Source organism: Chlamydomonas reinhardtii, chromosome 13, assembly GCF_000002595.2.
Source record: "Chlamydomonas reinhardtii strain CC-503 cw92 mt+ chromosome 13, whole genome shotgun sequence".
Lineage (NCBI taxonomy): Eukaryota > Viridiplantae > Chlorophyta > Chlorophyceae > Chlamydomonadales > Chlamydomonadaceae > Chlamydomonas > Chlamydomonas reinhardtii.
In genome coordinates, this window is record NC_057016.1 from 2987942 (window position 1) to 3014505 (window position 26564).

Sequence of the window (26564 nt, forward strand, 5' to 3'; positions counted from 1 at the left end):
CACTTTGAGACGGTTGGCCATCGACGCAGTGCCGCTGCCGGGAAACCCGCATATGCCGTTGGCTCGCCGTGAGCCATGCGGTTGTGGGCAGCACGGCCATGGGGGCACCGCGGCGGCGGCGCACGCCGCCGCCGCGCCCACGCCACGGCAGCACCACTTCTGGGATTGCGCGGTGGCGAAGGCCGTGGTGGCGCAGATCAACGCACACAACCCCGGTCCGGCTCCCATCAGCAGCCAAGCCCAGCTGTGGCTGGTCCAGGCGCCGCCGGGTTTTCAGCAGTGTGTTTGGGACGTGGTGGTGATGGCGGCGCTGGCCGCCACAGAACATGGCCGGGTGCAGCTGCGCGGGATGACGCGCGCCGCAGCGGCCCTGGGAATTCAGACGGTGGCGGCAGCAGCTCCCGAGGCTGCGGTGGCAGGTGCAGCGGAGGCGGAACCCGATCTATCTTGACGAGATCCCGCCCACACAGCTGACGCCGCCGCAGCCAGGCGTCAACCCCGTCGAGCTTGCGTGCGCTCGCGCAGTCGCGGACTTCTGGTCGCGGCTGATGCAGTTCGCGCAGCTCGGCGTGCCCCAAAAGGGCTGGGATGGTGTTGACGCCACTCACCCCATCCTGGCGGTGGTGAACGGTGAAATGCTGTGCGCATTGCCGCAAGCTACCATGATTATTGCCGTACCAACTGGTATGAAAATTTTCAGCTGGAGGCTGCTGGAGCTGGAGCTGGAGCTGGACTGCTGGAGCTGGAGGCTTGAAAGGGATCAGCCCTTAGGAGAAGCGCGTGAGCACTAACAAGAGCCACTGAAGCAGTGGCATACGAGAGGGTCAGCGGGGGAGCTTAGTGGGCAGGCGATGGGTTTTTTTTGTTTTTACGCCCGTGGGAGCAGTGCCAGGTTTGCGGGGTTTTATGCCTGAGAGGGTGTATTGGGTGCTGCATCACCCCGGGCCTTACGGCCTGGACCGGCCTAGTGGCCAGACGCATTGGTGGCTGCCCTTAGGCATAGTCTGCCCTGGCGTCGAGAGCTGGTTAGGTTGCGGTTGAGGTCGTGCAGGCTGCGGGGGCGTAGGACTCAGCCCCGCAGCCACTGTGGTCGTGCTATCGCGTGCTGTCGCGTGCTGCGTGCTGCGTGTTTTGTTATGTTTGCTGTTTTGTCTTCTGCCCGCCTGGTCTTAAAGAGGTAGCTCGCCCGCTGGGTCTGAGGTTGTTACACCGGTAGTAATTCCGCAAGGATTACTGGCGCGGTGAAGGGTCGGAGTGCGTTACCCTGTGGACTCCAGAGCTATTTGCGCTCTGCCGGGGAAACGCCAGGTCACGGCAGCCCTCAATTGAGAGCCCTGTCGTTGGTTATACCAGATACACGATTCACGTGATCTGGCAGAATAACCGTGGAAACCGTAGTCACACACACACACACACACACACACACACACACACACACACACACACACACACACACCACCGACGCGGCCACTGCGGCCGCGAGCATGCCTAGCCTCGGTGCCGCCATGAAGTGGGGAGCGGGAGGCCAGCTCCCGCCAGCCCATGGCGTCGCACGCACACACGCACACACCAGCCTGTGTCGGACACGTCTGAACGCTGCCCGCCACGTCCCCCATGCAGCCTTGACCCCGTTTAGTCGCAGTGCCACCACTACCTCTCCCTCTTTGCTTAGTGCTATTGTACTTAGTGGGCGGGATTTAGGACGCGTGGTACCTAGCTTGTCTGCTGCACGCCGCCACACTTGTCGCCTTTGCCATTCGCCTGCCTGTGACACTTCCTCGCTGCCGCCCTATGCCCATGCTTCCGCTTTTGCCTATAGGTGAGCTCGACTACGACCAGCGGGCGGGAATCCTGGAATCAGGCGTGCTGGGTAAACGTTGTTTAGAGCGCCCAGGGTGCGGATGGAGCATGGACGCATACAGGTGCATCGCGGGGTCATCAGGCCGAATGGTCGCCCATGGGGTTACAGGCTTATCGCTGGTATAAGTATGGCTACCTGGGCCACGCGACGCTCGGTAAATGGGTAGGTATCTATCGGTAAGTACAGTAACTCCGGCGTCGTACGTCTGGGCGGGCTTTCGTTTCGTTTCTCAACACACACACACACACACACACACACACACACACGCACACACACACACACACACACACACACACACACACACACACACACACACACACACACACACACACACACACACGCACACACACACACACACGCACACACACACACACACACACACACACACACACACACACACACACACACACACACACACACACACACACCTCCCCGCCCCGAAGCGCCGACCGCGTATCATGTTGTCCCGAGCCAGCCGGGCTGCGCAGGGCACGCAGCTAGCTAGCTAGCGCAGTCCACATGACGCGAGCGATCTGGATGGCCGGCGCCCATTGCTGCAACGTTGAAGAACTAGAAGAACCTGGTGTGCTATAGATTAAGTAACACAGCGCTGCTATGCACTTGCACGTGGCTGACGTGGCACCGCGCCACGCACAGCCCTTCATTACCACACGGACGTGTCCAGACTCTTTCATCTCCGCCTGCGCCGTACCGAGACGACGAACCAAGCGCTGATACATGAAGCCATGGCAGCAGGGGAGAGATGCATGACAGTGTTGAATGTATATATCCGCCCCTGCTTATCGAATGACACCTCTATCTCGCACCTCCCGCACCTTCACAGAAATGTAAGCTAGTGTGAATGCAAATGCAAGACTTCATGCACGGGCATCCGAACTCCACCCAGAACGGGCCTGCCAGGCACGCACACACGCACCCCCCTCGCCACGACCGCCAGCCTCTTCGTCACGCCGCTGTTACTTCCGCCCTTGCCTTTGCCAGAGGTCACCGCCGCGGCGTTGTCGGGGTTGTGGGTGTGCACTTGAATGCCTGCCTTCCGCGGCGCCTGGATTCAGGTGAGTGGGGCCCGAGACCCGTTCTGCAGCGTGGCCTGATGACCACTCAGCTACGTCATGCGCACCCACCCTGACAGCACCAGAGTTGATGTGCGGGCCGCCCCGCGTGATCTGTATGTGCTGGGCTCCTCCTATGATGGTCAGAACCGGAACTCCATACATGAGCCAGCCTGAGCCAGCCAGCTCGATCATCAGTGTAGTAGCCGTGAACTCACCCTGCAACTCTTGCCAGCCATGACACACCTTGTGGGAGTTGTGAACCGGGATTCTAGCCATCACACTCAGGGACTACGCTCTGCTCTTAATTATACTAGGATTTTACTGGCCAGAACCTGAAAATCGTGGACGCCGCGTTCGGCATGAGGTGGCCCGCCCCGCTCCCAGCTGTGACGCTCAATACCTAAAGTACGTCCACCATGCTGGCAATGGAACTCGTAGACGCCCGCAACCCGATCGTCCAGTTCCCGGTCAGCCTTGACGCAGCCCATCACTGCGCGGGGTCCTGGGTCACACACACCCCCCGCAATGTTGTCGCTGGCCACGAGGCAATAAAATGTATCAAATTACAATAACTAAGTGAAAGGATTGCAAGAAATCCAGGGAATGAGGGTGTGTGAGCCGCCCCCGGCTGCCCCCTCTTTTCTTATAAGTTCGGAGCTGGCGTGAAATGGCAATGTAGACAACATCAAATTTTATACGCTTAGCCTGCATTCGAGAGCCCGAGGCGCATGTTAAATTCTGAAATTCAACCGTCGCGATCGGGGTTGATTTCGATTCTGCCTAGCTGCCTATAAAATGGCGGTGCGTGCTGTGATTATTATAGTGCAGTTTCCTACTGCCGCCGCGCATTCTGGCGTAGCGCGCTAGCATCGCCGCAACCGAGAGTCCCAGCGCTCCGCTGAGCAACGCGCCGCTGAAACAGGTGCGCATCTGGGTATTGTTTTTGTTCAGATAGGCTTGATTACACAGTCGCAGCACGGTTGCGCAAGTTTGACCACTGCTTCGCTGTCAAGTTGTGTTCTGTTCGTCAACCTCACCTAAACGCTGCCCACCTATCAACTCAGTCATCTCCTAGGTGTAGATTCTATTTGTTAAGTTTGCCAGAGGTGGGGTACTGTGTGCGCCTTCCTGCGAACATCTTCATGCCACGTTAGCGCGCAACTTGCCCGCTGCATATACTGGATTGCAGGAGCTGAAATCGAATCGCATAGTGCCCTGCACAATGGCGGAGGAAGCGCCGAAAGATATTGAGAGTGGCGCGGCACCCAAGGCCGACGTGCCCGACATCAATTCCTTCCCAGGCGATGACCTTGCGGCGAAGATTGCTGCCGCTGCCGACAGTGCCCCGTAAGTGTGCAGCGTTTTGGCGCGGCGCGCTCGGCCATGTGTCCGACGTGGCTGCCTGAGAGTCAGCATTTCAAAGTGTGTCCTGCACTGCAAGTAGCATTCTGGGCATGATGCAGATTCTTGATCTTGTGCCAATCGAACATGCCACGAGCGGCGCCGGCCCCCTCACATGCTCCACTTCAGCCTGACTTTGACCTACGGTACCCGCGCGGTTCCGCCTGCGTCACCCATTCGCTGGCCCCTCGCCCGCGCCCCCCCTCCCCTAACAAAGGGTCGTCATCTTTGGCAAGGTGCACTGCCCCTTCAGCATTGAGGCGCGCCGCCTGTTTGCCCAGCTAGGTGTGCCGGTAGGTGTACACGCACGTGATTGTACTGCAAGCTTATTCACACCCAGGCGGTGGGCGGGCATCACCAGGGGACTGCACTCCCTGGTTACGGCGCAACGGCTCCGCATAAGCCAGCTTTTGAATGGCGTTTCATGCGGAGCCTCCAGTTACGCACCTATCCTTACAAAGTCCCACAAATGGACCCGTCGGCCAAACAGACGCTGGACTACGATGTTGACGCCATGCCCCATGGCGGCGACGTGTGGGACGCCCTGAAGAAGATGCACGCACCACAGGTGAGCAGCATTGAAGCGACTGCACTCGAGGGGTTACTGCTAGCATTCCTAGGAAGGTATCTAGAATGTGAAGCGTGACGTGATACGTGCAAACGGTGCCACCGCTCCAAGAGGCTCCAAGCAGTGGGATTGCAGTGAGGAGCGCTAAGGAGCTTGCCGTCGCAGGATCCTCTTATGCGTATCCCACCCGCTGACCGCTGACCCGCTTGCCACCACGACATCGAGTATCCAGCTGACTCCACTCAACACGCCGCGCTCCGCGCAGAAAACCGTCCCGTACGTGTACGTCAACAAGGTGATGGTGGGCGGCTGTGACGCGACCAAGCGCCTGCACTCGGACGGCGAGCTGGTCAAGATTCTGCACGCCGCGGGCGTCAAGGTGGCGGTCGCCGCGGCCACTGACATGGACGCCCGCCTGGGCCGGTAGGTCTGGGCGAGGGTGGGGCGGGGGTTGGGTAGGCTGGGGCGAGGGGTTTGGGGACGGCGGACGGGGTTGGCACGCTGGAGAGGGCACGCCTGATAGCCGCCTCGGCGCCTGGGTGCGGCAGGGGTGCTGCCTTAGCGGAATTTGCTGGTGTTGCCCCCCTCCGCTTGTGTGGGTGTGCAGGGCTTAACTGTATCGTGTTTGCGCGTGCAGCTCGGGTGTGCTTGAGTCTGGCTCCTCGGCTGGTGGCACGCTGTTCCACTTCCCCGAGGCCGTGGACAACCGCGTCGTGCGCCTGAACGGCTTCTGGGTGAGTGGACGGCTGTGCGGATAGGTCAGCAGAGCGGGGTCTTAGGGGTTTGGCGGGCTCTGCAGAACGTCCAGACGCGTCCTGCCGGTAGGGCTGTAGCTGCAGCCCGTCGCAACGCCGCCCCTGCCCGCGGCCCGTGCGTGTTACCTGGCCCTGCCATTACGTCCTGCATCACCCCAACCCTGCAGTCGTTTGTGATCTGCCTGCTGGTGGCAATCTACTACAAGGAGCGCGGCGCGCACTGGGTCATGGGCGGCCTCATGGTGGAGGTGAGGGACAGCGGGGGCCGGGGGAAATGGCATAGGGAAAGGGGGAGCAGGGCAGGGCAGGGTTCTAGGACAGTTCGCTCCAAGCGTCCAGGGGGCTGGGAGGGACGTGCAGGAGCGCGTAGTAGGTTGCGGCATGGTATTCGCAGACTGACGTCATGGGGCGAACGCCGAAAACTAGACTAACTAGTCGTGTCTGGGACCCTTTCCGACCCTTGTCTGCCCAGTATGTGGCCCGCTTCATCGGTGGGAGCAACGCCTCAGCCCTGGGCGCGTTCTCGGCCCTAATCACCTCGTTCGCTGATGTGCTCTTCATCCTGGGTGTCGCCAACTTCAAGCCCAAGTTTGCGGCCGGTGGGTGGATGGACTCCTGGATGTGGGGGTACCTCGAGGCGCAACCAGTTTGGCCAGGCGCACCACGTAATAGCACCCCGCCTCACACGTGTGTCCTCTTGATACTACTGCGCCTGCACACAGGCCCGCCCAAGCAGTTTGCCGCGCTGTGCGGTGTCATGTTCAGCACTCTGGCGTTCTTCTTCTACCTGATGCACGTGCACGAGGAGAAGCTCAACATCGTGGGCCTGTCCTTCACCTGCGCCCTTGGCGCCGCCGCACTCATGGAGTCGGCCATCGAGTGAGTGTCATGCGCCACTGCGCTGTTGTCGCTACCCGGCTGCCTGCCGCTGATCGCGCCACCTTTCCGCATGCATTCTTGGTGCTCTGTAACTGAGTGTGCTGCTGTGCACTCTGTCCGACGCCATGCCTGCTGCTGACAGCTTCTGCCTGGGCTGCTGGATGTTTGGCCTGATGATCAAGTTCGGGCTGGTCAAGGACTCCGTGTACCAGACCTTCATCAACTCCAAGGTCGAGGTGAGTGCTCCAGGCAACACAGCTTACAGTACGACGCACTGCCCTGCCGCCGTCACATGCCTCGCACCAACGCATGCCTTGCCTCTGCCTTCGCAACGCGTGCTGCCGCACCTCCTCTCTGCGCTTGAGCCGCGCATCTGTTGCTCAGTACCCGCGCACCGCCCGCGCACCGCCCGCGCACCCCGCTATGAAACAGATTGAGTACACTTGGGAGGACACACACAAGCGCCTGGATGAGGGCGACCCCAAGCTGCTGGTGAAGCGGTTCAGCGATGCGCACCCGCTGGTGGTGGACTACAAGTACAAGACTAAGACCGATGACATGACCAAGGAGGACTTCCACCCCGTCAAGCACGTCAAGCTGTGAGTGCGCGCGCAAAGGGGATGCGGTAGCTGGGATTGAACGACAAGATGTGAGGGCACGCGCGTGGAAATATGGTAGTTGGGATTTCGGTAAGGGACTGACTGGCCTCGGTTGCGCTGTGGGATGGGTAGGCGGGCGCGTGCGCAGCAGGAGGGCGTGATGCATGGTAAAGCTGGGCGGGGCATGCGCCGGCGGGTAACTAAGAGGGGTTGTGTGCCCGAGCCCAGCGAAAGGGGTTGAAACAGCTGCTGTTATGCTTCTATGGACCTTCGCAGGACCCACTTTGTGATGCACCTGGGTATCGTTGGCGTGGCGTGTGCCTGGAAGGCGGCCGACCCCACCAACGGCGGCATTTCGGCTCCCGCCGCTGTCTACTACACCATCTCGGTGTGGGCTGCCATCTGGTACTTCATTTGGGTTGTACTCTATGTGTTCAAGATCTTCTTGTACCCCAAGAAGGTGCGGTGGGGCATGAAAAAACGGTACAAGGCAGAAGATTATTGGGGTAGATTGGCAAGTCAAACGCACGGTACTGACATGGTGGCGCCTGGGCATGCGCTCAGGGCGTGGTGTTGAGAGTGCTGTTATTGAGCCACAATGATGTCGTTACATTGTGCGACTCTGCAGGTTGCCAAGGAGCTTGCCCACAACGTCAACGGTAGCTGCCTGTCCCTGCCGTTTGTAAGTAAACGTGTAAACGTGTCATTGCAAGTCCGGCAGTCCGGCGTCCGTAAACTAGCATGCAATTCCGGTTTGCTAGCCACCTGGTTGCCGTTTCCGTGTGTAAACGTGATACCAACTACACTATCCTCTGAGTTCGTTTCAACTCCCCACAAACAGGTGATTCTGGTGCTGTTCGCCTTCATTGAGAAGGACCGCGACCCAGTCTTTGCTACGGTGCTGTTCTGGATCGGCGCGCCCACCTCGCTGCTCCTGTCCATCATCTGGGTGGGCAGCTGGGTCGCGCTGAAGAAGGAGATCGAGCACGTAAACGCCTCGTGGATGCTCATGCCCGTGGCCAGTGAGCTGGGGGCGGGGGAAGGGTCGCGGGATTTGCGGGGCCGAAGGCCTGAGCAAGGGAGGGAGGAGAACAACGGTCGCGGTACATGCGCAAAGAAGTGGTCCGCCTTGCGACATGCTCACCGCGGCTCCCATATGCCTCTTCTGCCTGCAGACTTCGTGTCCGCCGCTGTTGGCCCTATGCTGGACACACACTACCGCGACGCGATGCAGTTCTGGTGAGTGCCTGCTGGCTGGCCCGTGCTTTTCGGATTGCCCACGCGCCTTTCCTGGCCTCCCTGTCCCGTATTCAGCGGCGCTTGCTTAGATGCAAAGATTGGTTCTTACGGTGCCCCGGCCTGCCGCGGTAACAGGTTCGCATTCGCCATCCTGATGTGGGTGGCGCTGTTCACCATCACTCTGTACAAGACCATCGTGATGCCCGAGTACGATGACCGCGTGCGCCCGCTGATTGCGGTGTGGGTGGCGGCACCCGCCATCGGTGCCATCGCCTACCTGGCCTGCTACGGCCCCAGCTGGATCATCGACAACCACGCCGTCAGCTACATGCCCGGAATGAAGGACGACTTCATCTTGTGAGTCGCACCCGTGTACAGCATGTGGGCGTCTTGGTGACCCGTTGGCGCCTTGGCCCCGCTTTGCCCTTGACGCGCATACACCGTCCTGCCTCCGGACCTTGCCGCTGCCCCCGCTGACCTCCCGCCTGCCGCTGAATTAATCATGAATGTGACCCCCGCTGACCTGCCGCCTGCCCCGCCGCTGCCGCCCTGGCTTGCCGTACAGCATCAACATGTACTGGATGTCGGTGGTCCTGGCGCTGGTGCTGGGCGTGTGCCTGATGCGCCCCTACCTGGGCCGCCTGCGCTTCGACATGTCGTACTGGGCCTGCTCCTTCCCGCTGGCTGCCATGAGCATGTGCGCCACCGTCTACTACCTGATCAAGCCCGGCAATCTGTCCGAGGCCATCGCCTACGCCTGCCTGTTCGCCTGCAGCTGGGTGACCTCCATGCTGGCGCTGCAGACGCTGGGCGCCCTGGTGCGCCTCCAGGTGTTTGTGCCCGACTACAAGTGGGGCCCCATGTCCTTCATGCGCCTCACGCACGAGGCGCTGCGCGGTGTGCTGCCCAAGCTGCTGGACCTGGCCAAGGACGCGGGCAATGCGGACAGCCGCGAGGCGCTGCGGTGCGCGAGGCTCGGGTTTAGAGGCATGGGTCGAGAAGATGAGGTTGAGGGACTGGAGTGGAAAGGCCTGGAGTGAGAGGATGGCATATTGCTACTCAGCAGCGTGTGTCCAAGTCCAGCCGTGGAAGTTGGGGCTCGTAGAGCCTTTGCCAATGGCCGCACTTTTACGCGCATCGGAAGCTGCTGCCCTCATTCTACGCCCTGCTTGCTCTACATGGCCCCTGCTCTCTGCAGCTCGCTGTGGGTGGCCGTCAAGATGGCGCACATGGAGCACGGGCGCCACGAGGACACGGTCATCTTCCCCGTCTACAATGAATTCTTCCCCCACATCACCTCCGAGGCCGACCACCAGCACCACAACCTGGATGCCGCTGTCGCCAAGTGAGTGTGTAGCGCATGTGTGCGTGCGTGTGTGTATGTGTGTGTGCGTGTGTGTTTGGGGGAGGATACAGCTTACTCCAACCCCACGTATTCCAAAACTCAGAGCCAGAGGGGGGGCTCGGGGGGGGGGGCTATCCAGGAGGATTGCGTCTGGGAGCCGTGCTCCAGTAGTGCGATTTACGACCGGCGCAGCCATGTCACAACCGTGAGCTGGCGACAGCATTGCTGACCAGCCGCCGTGTGTGCTTCACTCGCTCTCCAGGATCACCGACCTCATCGCCTCCAACGCGCCCGCCTCCGAGCTCACGCCCGTCATTGAGGCGTACGGCAAGGCCCTTGACGAGCACCTGCGCTGGGAGGAGGACCACCTGCAGGTGGGTAGCGTGGGACGCGGGGTGCGGGGCCTGGTTGTGGGCGTATGTGTGGAGAGGGGGAAGGGGGCCATGTGTCGATGCCACAACGCGTAACGGAGTGACCTTGGTGACATGTGATGGGGAGATTAGGTTTCACCACTGCGCGGTTCTGGTGCTTGACAGTACGGTACCTGAAGCACGGCGTCTCATTTCCTCTGTCCCGCAGACCATGCCCCGCAAGTATGTGCCTCTGGAGCTGAGCAAGCAGATCGTGCGCAAGGTAAGGCTGTGTGATGTCGGCTGGCCGGTCAGAAGAAAGTTCGTGGGAAGCATGGCAGGGGAGCAGCGCGTCTGCGGCTGTGTACGAGGCATGACGCCTTTGCCAAATTCGATTCTACCCTCTCCAGTTTCCCTACAACTATTTTGCTCCATTGTCCTCATGTCCCAAATAACAGTGCTGGGCCGCCACCCACCCCGAGACCTGGCACATCCTGCTGCCGCTGCTGGTGGAGTCCATGCCCATGCTGCACCAGCGCGTGCGCTTCATCAAGACCCTGCTGTGGTGAGTGCGAGCCAAAAGCTTAGATGCCGTGCGGCATGCTTGCGGGTCGCGTACGGTATTTCGGCCTGTGTTACCCGCTCTGGTGCCGCTATCCGTCTCCCGTAGGGGACAGCGGCCTTGGGTACCCTCTGGCATGCCCACACGCAGCCCTATCGTTTTACGTTCATCCTCGTGCCCTGTTCTCTACCGCAGGGCCATGCCGGAGCGCTGCCACCACTTCGGCCTCATCCTGTCCAAGGGCGTCAATGCGGTGGAGTGGCGCCGCATCAGCACCGAGCTGCCCGAGCTGGTGCCGCGCGGTGTCAACATCCTGTGGGAGCGCTACTACTAAGCACTGTAAGCAGCAGCACCGTCACGAACAGGGACACATACGTCAATTCGATACAGCTTCTGCCATTCTTCTTCGGTTATTGTTGTGTTTATGCGCATGCGCCTGCATCCTGATGTGCACGTGCACCTTGCGCCGGAGCCTGCGACGGGGCAGCGCAGAGTGGGTGGCAACGACGCGGGAAGGAAAGTAGCGGTGGCGGCGAGGGCTGCCGCTTACACAGATAAGGCAATAACGCCAATCCCTTGTTCGTATGCTCGAGTAATAAGGTGTGAAGGAATGGGCGACTGTGGGAGGAAGGCCTGACGGCGCGTAAGTCCCTACTCTAAGGGTAGCCCCAGCTCGTCATAAAGTCCTTTTACGGCGTTCCTGCTAGATTGGTATCGAGCATTCAGGTTCTCTGAACTCGTTTGGGTGTCGCCAGCATTGCTTGGTGACTGCGCTTGACCCGCACGGCGAGATGAGCTTTCGGCAAGTAAGACGGGTGCTGAACAGCGTGAGCAATGAGGAAGGGGAACTTGTTTGTGTATGCACGTGATGGAACATGGCAAGGGGCAGGAAAGCGTAGTCCCGATGTGTGTGGCTCCCACCCGTGCCCACATAAATGCGTAGCAAGAAGGGACAAGGCATTGGTGCGTCGTTCGCGCGCTGTTACTGTACCGACGGTAGCTGGCAGGTTGTGTCGATGTTTTGCTGACGCACATGTTTGTGTATGCAGTACACATAGACAGTATTAAGGCCGGTTAGGCCTGGTGATGCGCCACCACTGAAGCCCCGCCAGCTAATCTGGGCTTGTTGTGCTCGTCGATTACTTGGTTATTGCCGTACTTCGGATGTTACCGTACTGTTGTCCATGCAGCTGTGAAATAATGCCAACGCAATGTAGATAAGGCTTACCCGTACAGTTGAGTCCAGTACGTGTGCGCGCTGTAATTTATCGACACGCCTTCCCATCACTCTCAGCGTCAAGTCAGTGTGCCCCTGCAAAGCGGTAATACAGTAGCTCACGAACGCGTGTCTTTGCCGCTTGAAAGTCCAGCATCGCCGCTAGCCTTCACATATTGCATACCGGATCTCGGGATCTCTCACATCAGCTGCATCTTCGAAGCGTAGGAAGATTATCAGAGGTCCCCAACAAGCCCTAGCCTTCCTCTTAGACGGCGCGATGTTGCGTTTGCATCAGGGGGGGGGTAGGAAACAAAGTGCCAGACCCCATGCCCCGAAATCCCCCGGGACCCCCCTTGAGGGGACGACCGACCCCCTGACGGACAAAACCTTGTTGTTCAGGGGTTAAAACCCCTCCATTTAATACCAAAGTGGTGTCAATCGACTCCTCTTGACGAGCACTATCACTCCGTGTCATCAGCGGTCCTGTTCTGATACTTCGGTCACCGGGATCCTATCCATGGAAATCCCCTCGACCCAGACCACCCCGCGCTCAACTCTCTGCCGCGTTACGAATGGACAACGTGCATCGGCAGCCTTGTTAGACGTGAACTCGTGCGCATCAGCGCTTCAGAGCCCAGCTGTGTCAGTGCGCATGTGTTGAATGTGGAGACATGTCCCGACATGTCCACGCCCGGACGCGCAACTTAGCCCTCCCACGCTTTGTATGTGCTTATTACGTCATAACGTGCACATATGAGCCTCGTAATGCAGCATTTGGCCTCTAGTTCTGCTTGTGGGGCGCTTCCCGAAATCCGCCAGGATGGGCTCCCGAAACCCGACGGACCCCCAGGGACGAGGACCGACCCCCCAACTTTGGCGGCCCAGAACTTCCTCACCAGACACCCCCTTAAAAAACTAAAAGTACGTGCATAATGCTCTCCTAAAGCCCTGTAATTTTGAGCATGGGGTAAGAATCTGAGCTTTCTACCCCCCCCCTGTTTGCATCAAGGAAAAACCTCGTCGCTTGTCTTGTATGCATGCTGAGCAAACAGTCCGGCTCTGCCGTGGTTTCAACGCTTTTCACGCTCCAACAATAAGCTTTCCATACTGGTGCTCACATCGTCAAACGTCAAAACTGTTACCTACTGAAGGCATTGATCTTCCTCACTGTTCTGTGCCATACTGCCATGCACTGAATGGACCTGCATCTTCCCCAGTTGCTGGGAAGTGCTGGCTAACAGTATGATACCGCCACGGCAGCCCAGCCCACAACCATCCCATGCACACCACACACAAACCCTCACCAACGGGGTAGCCCATGCCAGCCTTACCCCGTGACCCTACCCCCAATCCCAACACTCCACACTCCACACGCTCCGCGCGTCCCCGCTCAGCGTGTCCCCGCAGTCGGCTGCTGCCCCTGCTCTTTCTGCGCCTCTGCTGCTGCCTCCGCCTCCGCCGCCAATATAAGCCCGGCCAGGGGCACCTTGTCCGCCTCCACACCTTCCGGCAGCACCTGATACAACGTGAACACACAGGTCAATTTGATACCATACGCGCGATAGCACAAGGCGTGTTTCCGTGGCCCGTGCCGCAGCGGTTAGGCCAGCTATGCGCACTCAGCCTCTCCCGGTTCTCACATGTTGGTGGCCCGGCAGAACAAGATAGGCCCCTGCAGCATGACTGCCATGCACAATCCAAAGCCCCTCCCTACCTCGGTAGGCAGCCGTGTGACGCGGCGCTTGGGCCTGCCGTACATATCCAGCTCGTCCTCCACGGGCTCCAGCCGCGGCCGCGTGTCCGTGGTGTCCACGTACGTCTGCGTCGCGTTGGCCAGGAGAGGGGGGCTCACGTTCGGTGGGTTGAATGAAGGGTGGCGGGGTTGGCGAGACAGGAAGACCGACCTGAACAGCTACCGTAGGTGGTTTTGCTGCACATAAGCCCGCTCCTGCGCGTGGCCAGCCATCACCCTTCCGGCCAGGCGCCCCAACACAGCCGTTTGCACTGGGCTCCTGCCCTTTGCCCCTCTCCGGCCCACGCTCGAAGCCTCCCTTGCTCACGTGCTGCGGCCAGGACGCTAGCTCCCGTGTCGTCCCTTTCCCATCCCTTTCCTCCCGAACGCCGCGCTCGCCCTCTCTCAGCCTTCCCCCTCAGCCTTCCCGCACAGCCTCCCCGCGCAACCTCTCCGCACAGCCTCCCCGCATAGTCTGCCCGCACAGCACCTCCACACAGCCTCCCTGCACACAGCCTCCCTGCACAGCCCGCCTCCTCAGTGTCAACGGGTGCATTTCCGTGCGATCAGCACTCCTACCTAAACCCCTACGACGGGGAGTAATGAACCCCACCGGGTCAGCGCTTTCCATCACGCTGCTTATGCTATGTTCAACACCCCCCACCCCAGCTGCGTGCCCAGCCCACCTTTGGCGTGAGCTCGTCCACCAGCTTGATAAGCAGCGCCAGCTTGTACGACAAAAAGCCACCCAGCAGGCAGCCCTGGTGTAGCAGGTCCAACTGCGCCTCCGGCCCCGCCAGCCGGTTGTAGGCGGCCCCTAGCACCGCCAGCCCCACCGGCACCAGCAGTCGCCCGTTGAGCGCCTGCCGGTACGCGGCCAGCAGCTTGGCCGTCCACCGCATCACCGGATTGTCGATCTGGGTCGGCAAGGGTTGGAGGAGCAGGAGGCAGTGAGGAGTGTGCAGGATTCGGGGAGGAGGGATGCGGGTCCTGGCAGTGGCGTGTGGCCTCCGACTGGCTCCGCGGGCGCTGGGACTCAGGGTGCTTGCGCGCGCTTGGCGCACTCACTGGCTTGCAGCACTGAACTCGGCCACTACCGTAGTGCTCCCGATACCGGGCATGGCCCCGCTGCTGCCCACGGGCCAGCGGATAGCCACCGCTCCGCTCCACCTCCCCACAGTGCCCCGACCTACGCCGGAGCACTGCCCTGGGCTCGCGGTGCCTGCGCTTTGGCACCATGTTGCCCGCCTCACGCCTCCCAACCGTCATGTGTAGCATGGCTACTAGTCCCTGGTCCCCCCATTCCCCCTCCAAGGCCGTACGTCCTGCTTACCATGCACGCGTGCTTCATACCCCCACACCGACGCTGCCACCGACACGTTGATGCCTGACTCCGCCACTGCTGCCCCTGACCTCCCCTCCATGCCCTGATCATTAGCCAGCCAGCCTCAATCCTACGGGACGTCTGCTGCGCATCCTTCGCGCGTCCTCCTTGCTCCTCCTCCTCCCTCCTCCCCTCTCGTCCTCCTCGCTCTCACCTCCTCCGCCAGAACCATGGGCACCACCGTGTCCGCCTTGTAGCTGTCCACGTCCCGGTACAGCAGAGCCAGGTAGGCGTAGCCGGCAGCACTGCCCAGCAGCGCGCACAGAGCCGCCTGGGTGTGGGTGGGGGTGGAGGGGTGCAGGAGCGAGGAGGGTGGGGGATGACGGGGGTTGGCGGCGCGAAGGGCTACCCGAGGGCATTGGCGTAGGGAAGGCCCAGCTGACGGGCGTACGGAAGAGGTCGGCCGCGATGCAGACAGTGGATGTTGGCAAACTCCGCAGCATGGTGATACCGGTGTCACACACGTGCAGGGCCTCCGCCCAACCCTTTATCTTTGACTCCGCTCTGGAGCTGTGCGGAGGTACGACAAGTCCCCGTTCTCACCTGCCCGTCCGCAGTCAGTAGAAGGTAAGCCGCCACGACAGCGCCGCATTTCCGCGTGTTGTCCATAAGCTGGTCTTTGAGGCCCTGGTACTCCTGTGTGGGCTCAGTTGAAGGTGGGACGCTTTAGTCTCGGTGTGCCCTGGAAGCGGCAGCAGGCGGAATCGCGCCTGTGCAACAGGTGTGCAGAGAGTTGACGCTCCCTGCTCTCTGGCTTACCTTCATGTACTCTTCATCAGCACGACGCTCAGAAAGATAGTCATCTTGTGCAACGGCTCTGCTCGTGGAAAGAGGGGGGGATATCACACGAAGGGATATCATGCATCCGCCGGAGCACATCCACGCACGCTGGGTCTCACCGTTGCGGGCGACAGCCACGTGATGATGTTCCCCGGTATGTGACGCGGGTAATTGGACATAGTGGCCGCCCGGAAGTGGATGGCGCGCAAGCAGCCGTCCTGCGAGAGATTGAGGCAGCTGCGGGTCTCCTCGCTGCATTTTGCGCGCTTGAAAATACTTGCGACGCACCGGTGCTGACTGCCAGCTACTCGCAGTGCACTGGCCATTTTGGGTCGAGTGTCTACTGTAGAATAGAGGCAAGCAAGTGCAAACGTCGCAAGCTCGCAAGGCGGTCTAAATGTGTTTTGAGTCCTTACAATAGCTACAAATCAGACCTGAATGCGACATAGGCATTTTGCTAGCTCAAACGGAATCGAGAACGGGATGATAGGCCATGCAACATTTGCTGAGACTGAGCCCAGAATGAGGATTTTCTATCAGCATTTTATCTATACAGGCCTAACAATGTGTCTACGCTAGCGAGCTTAGCTGGTTTCGGCTGGTAGCCCATTCTTCTACATACCAGTCAAGAATGGCTTCAGACTTTTCGACTGGACTACACGGCGGGCACCATGAAACATTGGAGCAATACAATAAGGTCGGGGCGTTGTCGACTAAGTTTTACCGAGTTGGTCACATTTGCGAGCGCCACGGCGTTTGGAGGGAGAAGCTATATTCCTAGTCTGAATGCCTTTGAGCGATGCAAAGCAACGGGGCTTGTCGGGGCAGGCTTGTGCACCTCCCACGAAACACACACGCGGGTCGCCTGACTGTGCGGCTTTCGGCCTGCCGAATGCAGGTGCTCGAGGAGCTGGCGGCTGACGCTGTCATGGACCCATTCAGAGTGGAATACGAGAAACTACATCGCGCCCTCAGGAAAACATACGGTGAGGCTGGCGGGGTGGAGGCTTGGCGTCTGGTGTGGTGGGCGCCACAGTCCGAAGCTGTCTCTCACACCAGCTCAGAAGCATCACGTGGCCGATGCGTGCTATGCGCGGCAACCGTAGCATGGGCATGTGCATTGCGTGTGCCGGGCAGACTCATTCTTCGTGTGGGTGCCATAGAAGGGGGTTCAACTTCACCTGGGCAGCTTGCGTTGCGGTCCGTGCCCCCTGCACGTCTGTCACCACGGGAACTTGGCAAGGGTGCTGACGTGCGGCCAGGTAATCGTCTGCATTGTTGGGCCTGTGGCCGCTTGACGGCCGGCCTGCTCGCGCCCTGGCTCGGTGCCACGTTTCACCCGTGTGCCCTGACACGCCAGACCTGTGCGATTGTCGACCCTTCCCGTCCGTGGGCCCTTCCCCGCCCCCGCAGAGAGCCAGGCTCGACTAGCAAAAAAATGCCAGGAACTCAACTCAGATATCAGTTTGAACGCCAGCAAGGTGCAGAGCGCATTAAAGCTGAACGAGGAGGACCGGGAGACGGCGGTGGCGCTGAAGCGGGAGATCAACAAGGCCTGGAAGATGGTGGACGATAGCACGGTGAAGGAGACGAAGGCGAAGGAGACGGCGCAGCAGCTCAAGGTGGAAATTGCCAACCTAAGCCGCCTGGTGGAGGAGGGCGCGGGCCTGGCGATCGGCGAGGAGACTGCTCTGAACGAGCTGCTAAAGCAGAAGGAGGAGCTGGCGCGCGAGCGGGACGCGCAGGTAGAGCAGCTGATGAAGTACCGGTCGGACCTGATGGAGACGCAGGAGAAGCTGCGCGCAGCTGATGCGGAGAAGCTTCAGCTGGACGCGGACATCCAACACCTGCGCGGCACCATCAACGACAAGAAGGCGGAGGCGGAGCGCGAGATCCGCAAGAAGGAGCGCATGGAGAAGGAGATGAAGGAGCTGCGGCAGCAGCTGGAGATCCGCAGCAGCGAGATCAAGTCGAAGCAGCTGCAGGTGACGTCGACGGAGGAGCAGGTGGCGCGGCTGGAGCAGATGCTGCGTGACGCCAAGTTCGCCACGGAGAAGGTCCAAAAGGAGTACAACATGCTCAACGAGCGCATGCAGAAGCTGCATCATGACCTGGAGGAGCAGATCCACACCAACACGCAGCTGCTGACGGAGAACTCAGCCAAGCAGGTGGAGCTGCGCGTGAAGGAGGAGGAAATCTCGGGCATCAAGCAGGAGGCCTCCCGCGTCAACAAGCTGCGCGAGCAGACGGTGAAGAAGACCAAGCAGCTGGAGGAGCAGCGGGTGGAGGTGGAGAAGGAGCGCGATGTGCTGCGGGCGGAGCTAGCGGCGCTGGAGCGGGAATTGGAAGCTAAGCAGAAGGAGGTGGACGTGGAGAAGAAGAAACTAGAGGAGCTGACGCGCGAGCGTGACGTGCTGACCAAGCTGCGCTCCCAGGTGGGCGGCGGCGGGGCTGGGCGGCGGCGGGGCTGGGCGGTGACGGGGGTTGGTGGTGGCGGGGCTGGGCGGCGACGGCGCTGGGCGGCGGCGGGGCTTGGTGGTGGGGTGGGGCGGTAGCGGTGCTAGGCGGCGGCAGGGCAAGGGAGCGGCGGGGCGGGGCGGCGGTGGGGCAGGGCGGTATTGGGGCTGGGCAGCGGCAGGGCTAGGCATCAGCAGGGCAGGTCAGTGGCGGGGCGGGGCGGTAGCGGGACTGAAGAGCGGCGGGACCGGCTGGCGGTGGGGCTGGGCGGCGGGAATTCTGGGCATATTGGGACCGGCAGGCAGGAGGCTGCGCGGCGAGCTGGATGGTGGCGGAGGTGCCAGGTAGCGGGCAGCGGAAAGGGGCGATTTACGGGGCCCGACGTTGGAACCGAACCCGAGGTCGAGGTCTGTGCCGGCAGCGCCGTGTTCATCTGTGATTTGCATGACGTTTCGCACTCCACCACCTCAACGGCATCCTTACGTATGATTCTTGCATGCGCAGGCGGAGAACGCGACGCAAAAGCAGATTGATCTGGTAAAGATCAATGAAAACGCCAAGCGGAATCTGGAGCAGGAAATCCAGGGCTACAAGATGGAAGCGCAGAAGCAGTCCAAGCTCATCTACCAACTGGAGAAGGAGCGGGAAAAGTACGACTTGGAGGCGGCCGAGGCGGCCAATAAGTACCAGCAGGTGATTGGCGGATGGGAGGGACGGGAGGCCGTGGATAGGTGAAGGGCCGGATGGCAGGGCAGGGCAGGCGGAAGCGAGGGAGGCAGGGCGGGGGCGATGATGCAGCTGGTTGTGAGTGCGTTGGGGCTTTGCACCTAGAAGCGGCGGCGTCAAGGCGTAGAAAACCACATACCTAAGCATGTTCAATAGTCGAACACAGCGCTAACGCGCTGACACAGTATCCCGCAACCAAGGCCGCCGCTTCGCTTCCGCCCGCCGTGCTTACGCCTTCGCCTGTAGCACCACCTGTACCGCTGCGCAGCTGAGCCCAGCATCCTGCTACTGACGCACCCAATGCTATATCCTCTGCTTTCCCTCCTATCCCCCAGGCTCAATCCGAGGTGAAGCTCCGAGTTGACGCCATCATGGACCTTCAGAGGCGCATTGCCGAGGGCGAGTCCAAGCTCAAGCAGCAGCAGAACCTGTATGAGGCCGTGCGCGCGGACCGCAACCTGTACAGCAAGAACCTGATCGAGGCGCAGGACGAGATTCAGGAGATGAAGCGCAAGTTCAAGATCATGCAGCACCAGATCGAGCAGCTGAAGGAGGAGATCACCGGCAAGGACCTATACCTGCTGAAAGAGCACTTCGAGCACCAGAAGGTGTGTGGCTGGGGCCGGGGCGGGGGTGGAGTGAGACGGGGCGCTGCGGGGAAGGATGGTGCGGTATGTAGAGCTTGGTTTGCCGGGGGGCAGTGTGGGGCAGGGCTGAGGCGACAGGGGCGCTGGGTGCAGGCATGTGCGCATGTACGAGCTAGTGTCGGGCGAAGCATCCGATGCGCATGAGCTCTGGGGCTTTCATCGTCAAGTGCGTGTACTCGAGAGTGCACCATACGCTTCCACGCCCTGCTGCCCATGACGGCAATTTTGCATCCAGTTCACACGCACAACTGTGCGCCCGCTTGCCACCCTCCAACGCTCCCAAACTTGTGCTGCCGCACCGCGCCCCGCTGCCTACGCCCTTGTTGCCCCCAGGTGATCAACGAGAAGGAGCAGCTGCGTAACGAGCTGGACAGGTCCAAGTCCAACATCAAAGAGGCCGACTCCGCCATCAACGCTCAGAAAGTGGAGATCGACAAGCTCAACCACATCATCAACGAAGCCGACCAGGAGCGGCGGCGGCAGAAGAAGGAGTACGACATTGTGGTCAACGAGCGTGACATCCTGGGGACGCAGCTGGTGCGCCGCAACGACGAGCTGGCGGCATTGTATGAGCGAATCAAGATTCAGCAGGCGACGCTTCAGATGGGGCAGTCTCAGTACCGCGACCGGCTGGCGGAGATCCGACAGCTCAAGGTCCGGTTAGCGGACCTCAAGCGGCAGCTGCACCTGCTGAAGTCCAGCGTGTCCAACATCGACGTGCTGAAGCGGGAGGTGCACCAGCTGGGCCGCGAGCTGCTGCAGGTGCGTTGGGCCCTGCGGGTGGGAGCGTGTGGACGTGAGGGCGCGGGGTTGAACACGTGCACGTGCACGTGCGCGCTGGGCATGGGCAAGGCATGAGTTTGGGAGCGTGGATGCAAAGGGCGGCTTGCTGCATGCGCATGTGTGGAATGGGGTCCTGTGCTTGTGCCCTTGCCCACCACGCCTGTGTTTGTCCTTCCGCACGTGCAGGAGCGCACCAAGGTGAAGGCGCTGAGCGAGGAGCTGGAGAACCCGCTCAACGTGCACCGGTGGCGCAAGCTGGAGGGCTCAGACCCGGGCACCTACGAAATGATCCAGAAGATTCAGACGCTGCAGAAGCGGCTGATCTCCAAGACCGAGGAGGTGGTGGAGAAGGACCTGCTCATCCAGGTGCGCACTTGTTGTTCTGCGTATGTGTGTGGGTGCGTGTGTGGGTGTGTGGTGTGTGGGTGTGGGTGTGGGTGTGGGTGTGGGTGTGGGTGTGGGTGTGGGTGTGGGTGTGTGTGTGTGTGTGCGAGCTTGCCTGCGCGCCTTCCCTAGTCAAGTTGCCTTGCCCTCCCCTCTAACAATCCTCTTCGTACCTCACTCTTGCCTCCCGCAGGAGAAGGAGAAGCTGTACATGGAGCTGAAGAACATCCTGGCGCGGCAACCCGGGCCGGAGGTGGCGGAGCAGCTCAGCATCTACCAGGTGCGCACGGGCGCAAGACCTGGACCATGTACCGTACGGCTTACGTGAACAAGGCCGGCGCTAGTTAGGCTCAACAACTTGACCCCCAAGTACCGCTCCGCAGCTTACCTTTACGCCCTGACCCTCCTGCCGCCGCTCCCCTGCTCGCTCCTCCCCTGCAGGCCAACCTTCGCGAGAAGACGAAGCAGATGAAGGCCATGGCCTCGGAGCTCAACATGTACCAGGCGCAGGTGAACGAGTACAAGTACGAGATCGAGCGCCTGGTGCGAGAGCTCAACGAGATGAAGCAGGTGTTTTTCGACCGGCGGAAAAAGGAGCAGGCGGACCGGGCGCGCACGATGAAAGCATCCATGTACGGGCCCAGCCTGCTCGACCAGCTTCCGGGTGGAAGCGGGACTGGCAGTGGCGGCATGGCAACGGGCGGGGGAGTGGGCATGTCGTAGTAGAATGCATGGGCGCTGACACGTGAGGGAGTGTAGATGCAGGGTGGTTTAGCCTCTTGATGTGCACGCATGGCAGTGGCAGTAGCAGGGTAGCGTAGGTAAGGGCTTGAGGCGTTGTGGCTGGCGACACTGTCGTTGTTAGGCTGACATACGTTGGCGCAGGACATTAGGTAGGATACGCAAGGTCATGCGGTGGCGTGGTGTCTCGCGCTGTATCATAGATTGGCATTGGGAGCCGGGCCGGCAAATCTGGGTGGCAGGACGGCCGAAGCGTGCACTGATTTTGAGCTCCCGGCCCCACACTGATATCGACTGACTGCATTATGTATGGTACGTGTCAGACTCGTGCATGCTTGAATCGGGTCACTGGCTGACCAAACGACTGACACTGGTACCTGGAAGCGGACACGGAAGCGAAGTGTGTATTTGGCCTGTGGCATTGGCGGTCTGGCAATCATCCCTGCTGGTATACGGAAGACTGAGTGGACAAGCCTGGTAGGGCACGTGCCGGGCCGAGGGCACGGGGCACACATGGACGCTGTTGATGTTGCTAATCGTCAGCATGTTGCCCCACATCACTCTTATTCTCTCGCAACAGGCAGCGGCAACAGCACAAAAGGCAGGGGCAGCGAAGCAGTAAGCACGCGTCATCGAGTCTATATTCATCTAGCAAACTTAGTCACGCCGCACATGCACCAACGTGAACGGCAAGCAATCCGCCAGCGCCCTAGACAGGTCCCGCACTGCCGGCTCCGCCCTGGCGCCGCCCGTGCTCGCGTCTGCACCTGAACCTACTCCAGAACCACCAAACCTCCCCACGTTCCCACCACAATCGCCACCGGCGGGAATGCCGTGAACGCCGTACGGGCCTTCCACCACGCCACCGCCGCCTAGCACCACAGCCGCGCGGCTGGGGCCGTGCCCCACCACCACGTCTAGCTCCGCTAGCCCCCGCAGACCCCCCAAGCTGCTAACCAGCTCCTCCGGCCGTACGGCATTGTCATACCCGCAGTGCAGGCTCAACCGCTGCAGCGCTGTACAACAGCTGGCAGCCGCCAGTGCGCTGCGCTCCAGTCCGCCACGCACGTGCGGGGCGTGCCAGAACAGGCTCCTCAGACCCGTCATGGCGCCGAGGGCTGTCACGTCCTCAGCCGTGAGGGCGCAGGCGTCGCGCTGGTGGCTATAGCAGCCATCTGCGGAGGCGCGGCCGGCAGTAGCAGCCGCTGTAGCCCTGGTGAGGGCTGGCGTCAGAAGTGGCGAGGGCGTGGCGAGCGATGCGCTGAGCGAGAGGTGGCGCAGGCAGGGCCAGGCAGCGGCGATGGCCGTGCCGGTGGCGCTGGGCGCGGCGCAGTTGCTGAGGCTGAGGTGCGCGAGGTCCGTGGCTGCAGCCAGCGGCGGCGCAAGCAGGCAGTCGACTCGACAGAACTGCAGGGCGAGGTGCGACAGCTGGGCCAAGCAGTGACCCTGCGGCACCAGCAACGGCGACGGTGCCGCAGGCGTTGGCCCTGGGCCCTGTTGGAGCAGTGAAGGGCGCAAGCCGTCTGTTGCGGTTGCAGGCCCAGGCGCGGTAGTTGATGCGTCCTGCACCTCTCCTTGCTGCTCATCCACCCGCTCCTCCTCGCTCTCTTTCCCCCACGCACGCCCGCCACGCACCGCTGGGGCCAAGGCTGGCGCCTGCATCGGCGTTGGCTGCGCCGGCCCCGCGTCGCCTGGCGCCTCGGATATCTCCCCTGACTGGCCTTGCTCCGTTCCGGCCGTAGCACTTGTTGCAGCAGCGGCAGCCCCCGGGTCGAGAACGCTGAGGTTCACGTGCGACAGCTCCAGACGTGTCAGGGAGGGCGGCATCCAGGCTACTGCCACATGGCGGCTGTAGCGCGGCGGGCGGCAGTTGGGCAGCAGTCGCAGCGTCAGCTGCTCGAGCCGCGAGCAGCGTGCCAACGCCGCCAAACCCCACCAACACCCGACCGCATCTGTCAAGCACCCGTCCTCGACTGGGTGGCCTTCGCCTCCCGCACTGTCGTCCACCTTCACGCCGCCCAAGCCGCACTGCGCGCGTGCGACGGTCATGACTGCGCCCTCCACCGCCAGCCGCCGCAGCGCCGGAGCCTCGCGCGCCAGCGTCGCAGCCAGGCCGCCCGCCAGCTCTGGCGGCGGCGCACTGCCGTCGCTGCGCAGCAGCTGCAGTGCCGTCAGCGCCGCCAGTCCCGACAGCTGTAGCTCACAGCCACGGCTGTAGCTGGTGGCGGCGCTGTCGGAGAACAGCCGTAGCGTGAGGGAGCGCAGCTGGGGTAGCGGCGACAGGTCGAGCGCGAGCACCTGACCCGCGCCGCCGCCGGCACCCCGCCCCACATCTGCGTCGCAGCAGAGCACGAGCTCTAGCATGGTGAGGCAGCGGACCAAGGGGCTGGCGCCTAGCGCGAGCGATGTGGCCGAGACTGTGGCGGCAGGGGCCGGAGGCAAAGTGTGGAGCTGCGAGGGCGAGTGCCAGCCGTTCGAGCTGGCTTCCTCGCTGCCAGCTGCAGCAAAGCTGTTGTTGTTGTCGCTGTGTGGGTGCACACTGCCACCTGCGCCGCCCTGGTGCAGGTGGGTGCGGCGGCCGGCCGCCAAGGCTGCCGCCACGGCTCTGCCTGCATTCAGACCTGTGCCTATGCCGCTGCTGCGCGCATCGCCGCTCACACACTCCCTGCATGTCACGCGTGCGTCGCCTTGCTGTATAAGCTGGCCGACCCGCACCTGTTGCACACCCGGATTCTGCTGTCGCTCACGGCTGTGCTGCGCCCAGTGTTCATCACCCTGCCCCTCACCGTGTCCCGGTTCCTGCTGCTGCTGCTGCTGCTGCTGCTGCTGCTGCTGCGGCCGATGGCAATTGTGGGCAGGCTGCCGTGCCTGCTGCGGCGGCTGCAGGCCCAAGCTGGTGAACAAGTCATCCAGGGCGCCCAACACATCCTCCGTGAGAGCACACGGGGCGGCAATCAGCGGTGCGGCGGTGGGCACGGCGGGCTCAGATCCAGGGGCCGGCCCAGGAGCGCGCGTGACCTCTGTGGCCGCGGCACACTCCGTACCAGCACCGCTGGTGCCCCTGCCGTCCTCACTATTATCATCCCCCCCGCCGCACTGGCCGCTGCCTTCCTGCGCCTCCTCGCCACCGAGTCCACTTTCCGCCCCGCGACCTCCCCTGCTGCCGTTGCTGCTGCGAGTGCTACTGCCGCTGCGAGCACTCAGTGCGCTGCTGCTACTGCTACTGCCACTGCTACTGCGGCCATCGCTGACGCTGCTCACCGCCATGACGTGGGCGCCCAGCTCAACCCGCAACCCACTGCCGCCGCCAGCGCCCCGCCGCCCGCAAGCCATGCCGCTGATGGGCCACTCCCCATGGTCCTCGCAGCAACAGCCCAGCCTGCTGCTGCCTGCCGCACCTGCTGCGCCTTCGTCTCCTAACCAACTTAAAATTGCTGACGTGAGGTAGTCGCATTCGTCGACGGCATCCGCAAAATCCAGCTCCAGCCGCCGTAAGCCGCCGAGTTCGCAAGCCCCAGCCCCAACCCCAGCGCTGCCCCGGCCGCGGCTCTCGCTGTCTGTGCGCTGGTGATGGATGGCTGCGGCTAGGAAGTCGGCCAGTCCAGGGTCATCCGCCGGATTGGGGGCGTCCTGCAGCCGCAGGCAGCGAAGGCGCGGCAGGCGGCGGGCCAAGCTGCGAAGCAGTGGCGCCGCCATGGCGCCCGCGGCCCCTTGCATGCCCTCGTCCCCATCAGCCCCGTGCCCACTTCCCGCTACACCACCGTATTTCTCGGCTGCCGCGCTGCCTGCTGCTGCCGCCGCTCCAAAGAGGCTGGGCGGCAGTAGCCGTAGGTCCAGGCACCGCAGGCCCGCCGACAGGCCACAGCCGGGGGCCGAAAGCAGCAGCGCCTGGCTGCTTGAAACCGGGCCCACCGACAGCCGCACAAGCCTGGTTAGCTGACCCACATCGCGAAGTAGGGCGTCGCTCCAACAGGAGCCACCGGGACCGCACAGCTCCAGGCATCGCAACGCACCGAAGCCATGTGTGAAGGGCCAAGTAGGCCACTGCATAGCCCCGGCTCCATCCGTGGGCGCTATGGCGAGCGTGGGCGCATGGGCGCTGCCGCGCTCCAGGGTGAGACGTGCGACGCTGCGGTCCGCCAACAGCTGGAGATGAGGTCGAAACACGACCTCCGTGTCCGTGAGCGAGCGCAAAGTGGCGTGCTGTAGCTGCGGCACTACAGCCAGGCACTTTGCCAGCGCCTCCTCTGAGCCGCCCTGGGACCCTGAGCCGCCGACCTGCGGGGCGCCTCGTGCAGACACCACGAATGTACGGTGGCTGGCGCAGAAGGTGCGGCTCCACGCCTTGCACGCCTGGCGCGCGTGCACGAGCGAAGCCGGTGGGCAGTGGCACGCTACGGCCTGTGGAGTGCGAGGGGTGGAGTGTCGCTTAGGCCAGACTGCTTGTGTCGATGTGAGTTGCATGATTATGGCCATATCACGACAATGATTCCACTACCAAGCATATGTGCCTTCTGCTTGTACCGTGGCATTCATGGGCATGTTTGGGCGCGCGAGCGCCGCGGTTTTGGAGCTGTACAGGTATTTTAACGGATCTCACCCGTAAAACATCATCATTGAGACGAGCTATGCTGTCGGCAGCAACTTCATGTTCGTCCATGGTTTACAAAAGGCGTGCCCGCTGTCGGTATTCACCAAACATGGTACATTCTACGTTCTTTCATAATTACACTATAAGCATGCACCCCTACAACGTTTTACAGATGGCACTCAAACACATGCCCAGGGCCAGGGCTCCCCTCCACGTCCTCGCGTTCCTCCGCAGTTCTGCCAGTCAGGGCCAGTCAGTCGCACGCGTACGTTGATTGCATACGTCATACGGCATGCCATACGTCGATTGGTTGAGTGAAATTCAACCAAGGTTTCATGATCCCTTGCTGGGACCTTGGCCCGTTGGCCGCACCGCGGCGCACTCTACCCCTAAACCCCGCCGCCACTCGCACACCCATGCGCCACGCGCCCACAGCAGGCGGGCCCAGCGTGGGGAGCAGGGCAGCGGGTGGCGGGGCAGGGCCA

General features: G+C 61.8%; 4 protein-coding genes across 4 annotated transcripts; 2 read left to right on the top strand and 2 right to left on the bottom strand.

The window, feature by feature from the left end:
* The first annotated feature begins 2 nt into the window (after positions 1-2).
* Positions 3-1404, top strand: CHLRE_13g584170v5 (uncharacterized protein). The gene has a single exon (XM_043069631.1). The coding sequence runs from the start codon at positions 53-55 to the stop codon at positions 449-451; it is 399 nt and encodes a 132-aa protein (XP_042917606.1). The 5' UTR covers positions 3-52; the 3' UTR covers positions 452-1404.
* A 1718-nt stretch (positions 1405-3122) lies between these two features.
* Positions 3123-11911, top strand: CHLRE_13g584200v5 (uncharacterized protein). Its single transcript, XM_001693550.2, has 22 exons — positions 3123-3859; positions 4127-4284; positions 4556-4631; positions 4829-4906; positions 5172-5329; positions 5544-5640; positions 5829-5909; positions 6134-6260; positions 6384-6540; positions 6683-6776; positions 6973-7139; positions 7416-7599; positions 7768-7821; positions 7981-8161; positions 8315-8378; positions 8514-8735; positions 8944-9342; positions 9577-9723; positions 9986-10097; positions 10303-10356; positions 10532-10638; positions 10831-11911. Exons 2-22 carry the CDS (start codon positions 4160-4162, stop codon positions 10967-10969), a joined length of 2823 nt encoding a protein of 940 aa, XP_001693602.1. The 5' UTR covers positions 3123-3859; positions 4127-4159; the 3' UTR covers positions 10970-11911.
* Positions 11912-11946: 35 nt separating this feature from the next.
* CHLRE_13g584250v5 (uncharacterized protein) lies at positions 11947-16182 on the bottom strand. The gene is made up of 8 exons (XM_001693785.2): positions 16039-16182; positions 15870-15968; positions 15730-15787; positions 15514-15606; positions 15125-15241; positions 14273-14503; positions 13569-13673; positions 11947-13370 (listed from the first exon to the last, which is right to left on the bottom strand). Exons 1-8 carry the CDS (start codon positions 16074-16076, stop codon positions 13245-13247), a joined length of 867 nt encoding a protein of 288 aa, XP_001693837.1. The 5' UTR covers positions 16077-16182; the 3' UTR covers positions 11947-13244.
* A 5866-nt stretch (positions 16183-22048) lies between these two features.
* On the bottom strand, positions 22049-26184 carry CHLRE_13g584350v5 (uncharacterized protein). The gene is made up of 2 exons (XM_043069632.1): positions 26089-26184; positions 22049-25889 (listed from the first exon to the last, which is right to left on the bottom strand). The coding sequence occupies exons 1-2, from the start codon at positions 26146-26148 to the stop codon at positions 22146-22148; spliced, it is 3804 nt and encodes a 1267-aa protein (XP_042917607.1). The 5' UTR covers positions 26149-26184; the 3' UTR covers positions 22049-22145.
* Positions 26185-26564: the final 380 nt, after the last annotated feature.

Bases quoted from the DNA above. Each gene is read 5' to 3' on its own strand.
- CHLRE_13g584250v5 (XM_001693785.2), bottom strand. From the start codon at position 16,076: ATGGCCAGTGCACTGCGAGTAGCTGGCAGTCAGCACCG. The intron at 15,969-16,038 runs GTGCGTCGCAAG...AATCTCTCGCAG, and splicing joins GTAGCTGGCAGTCAGCACCG to GACGGCTGCTTGCGCGCCAT. The intron at 14,504-15,124 runs GTGAGAGCGAGG...TTGCCGACCCAG, and splicing joins CCATGGTTCTGGCGGAGGAG to ATCGACAATCCGGTGATGCG.
- CHLRE_13g584350v5 (XM_043069632.1), bottom strand. From the start codon at position 26,148: ATGGACGAACATGAAGTTGCTGCCGACAGCATAGCTCGTCTCAATGAT. The intron at 25,890-26,088 runs GTGAGATCCGTT...CGCACTCCACAG, and splicing joins TCAATGATGATGTTTTACGG to GCCGTAGCGTGCCACTGCCC.
- CHLRE_13g584170v5 (XM_043069631.1), top strand. From the start codon at position 53: ATGCCGTTGGCTCGCCGTGAGCCATGCGGTTGTGGGCAGCACGGCCAT.
- CHLRE_13g584200v5 (XM_001693550.2), top strand. From the start codon at position 4,160: ATGGCGGAGGAAGCGCCGAAAGATATTGAGAGTGGCGCGGCACCCAAG. The intron at 4,632-4,828 runs GTAGGTGTACAC...TCGGCCAAACAG, and splicing joins TTGCCCAGCTAGGTGTGCCG to ACGCTGGACTACGATGTTGA. The intron at 5,641-5,828 runs GTGAGTGGACGG...CCAACCCTGCAG, and splicing joins TGCGCCTGAACGGCTTCTGG to TCGTTTGTGATCTGCCTGCT.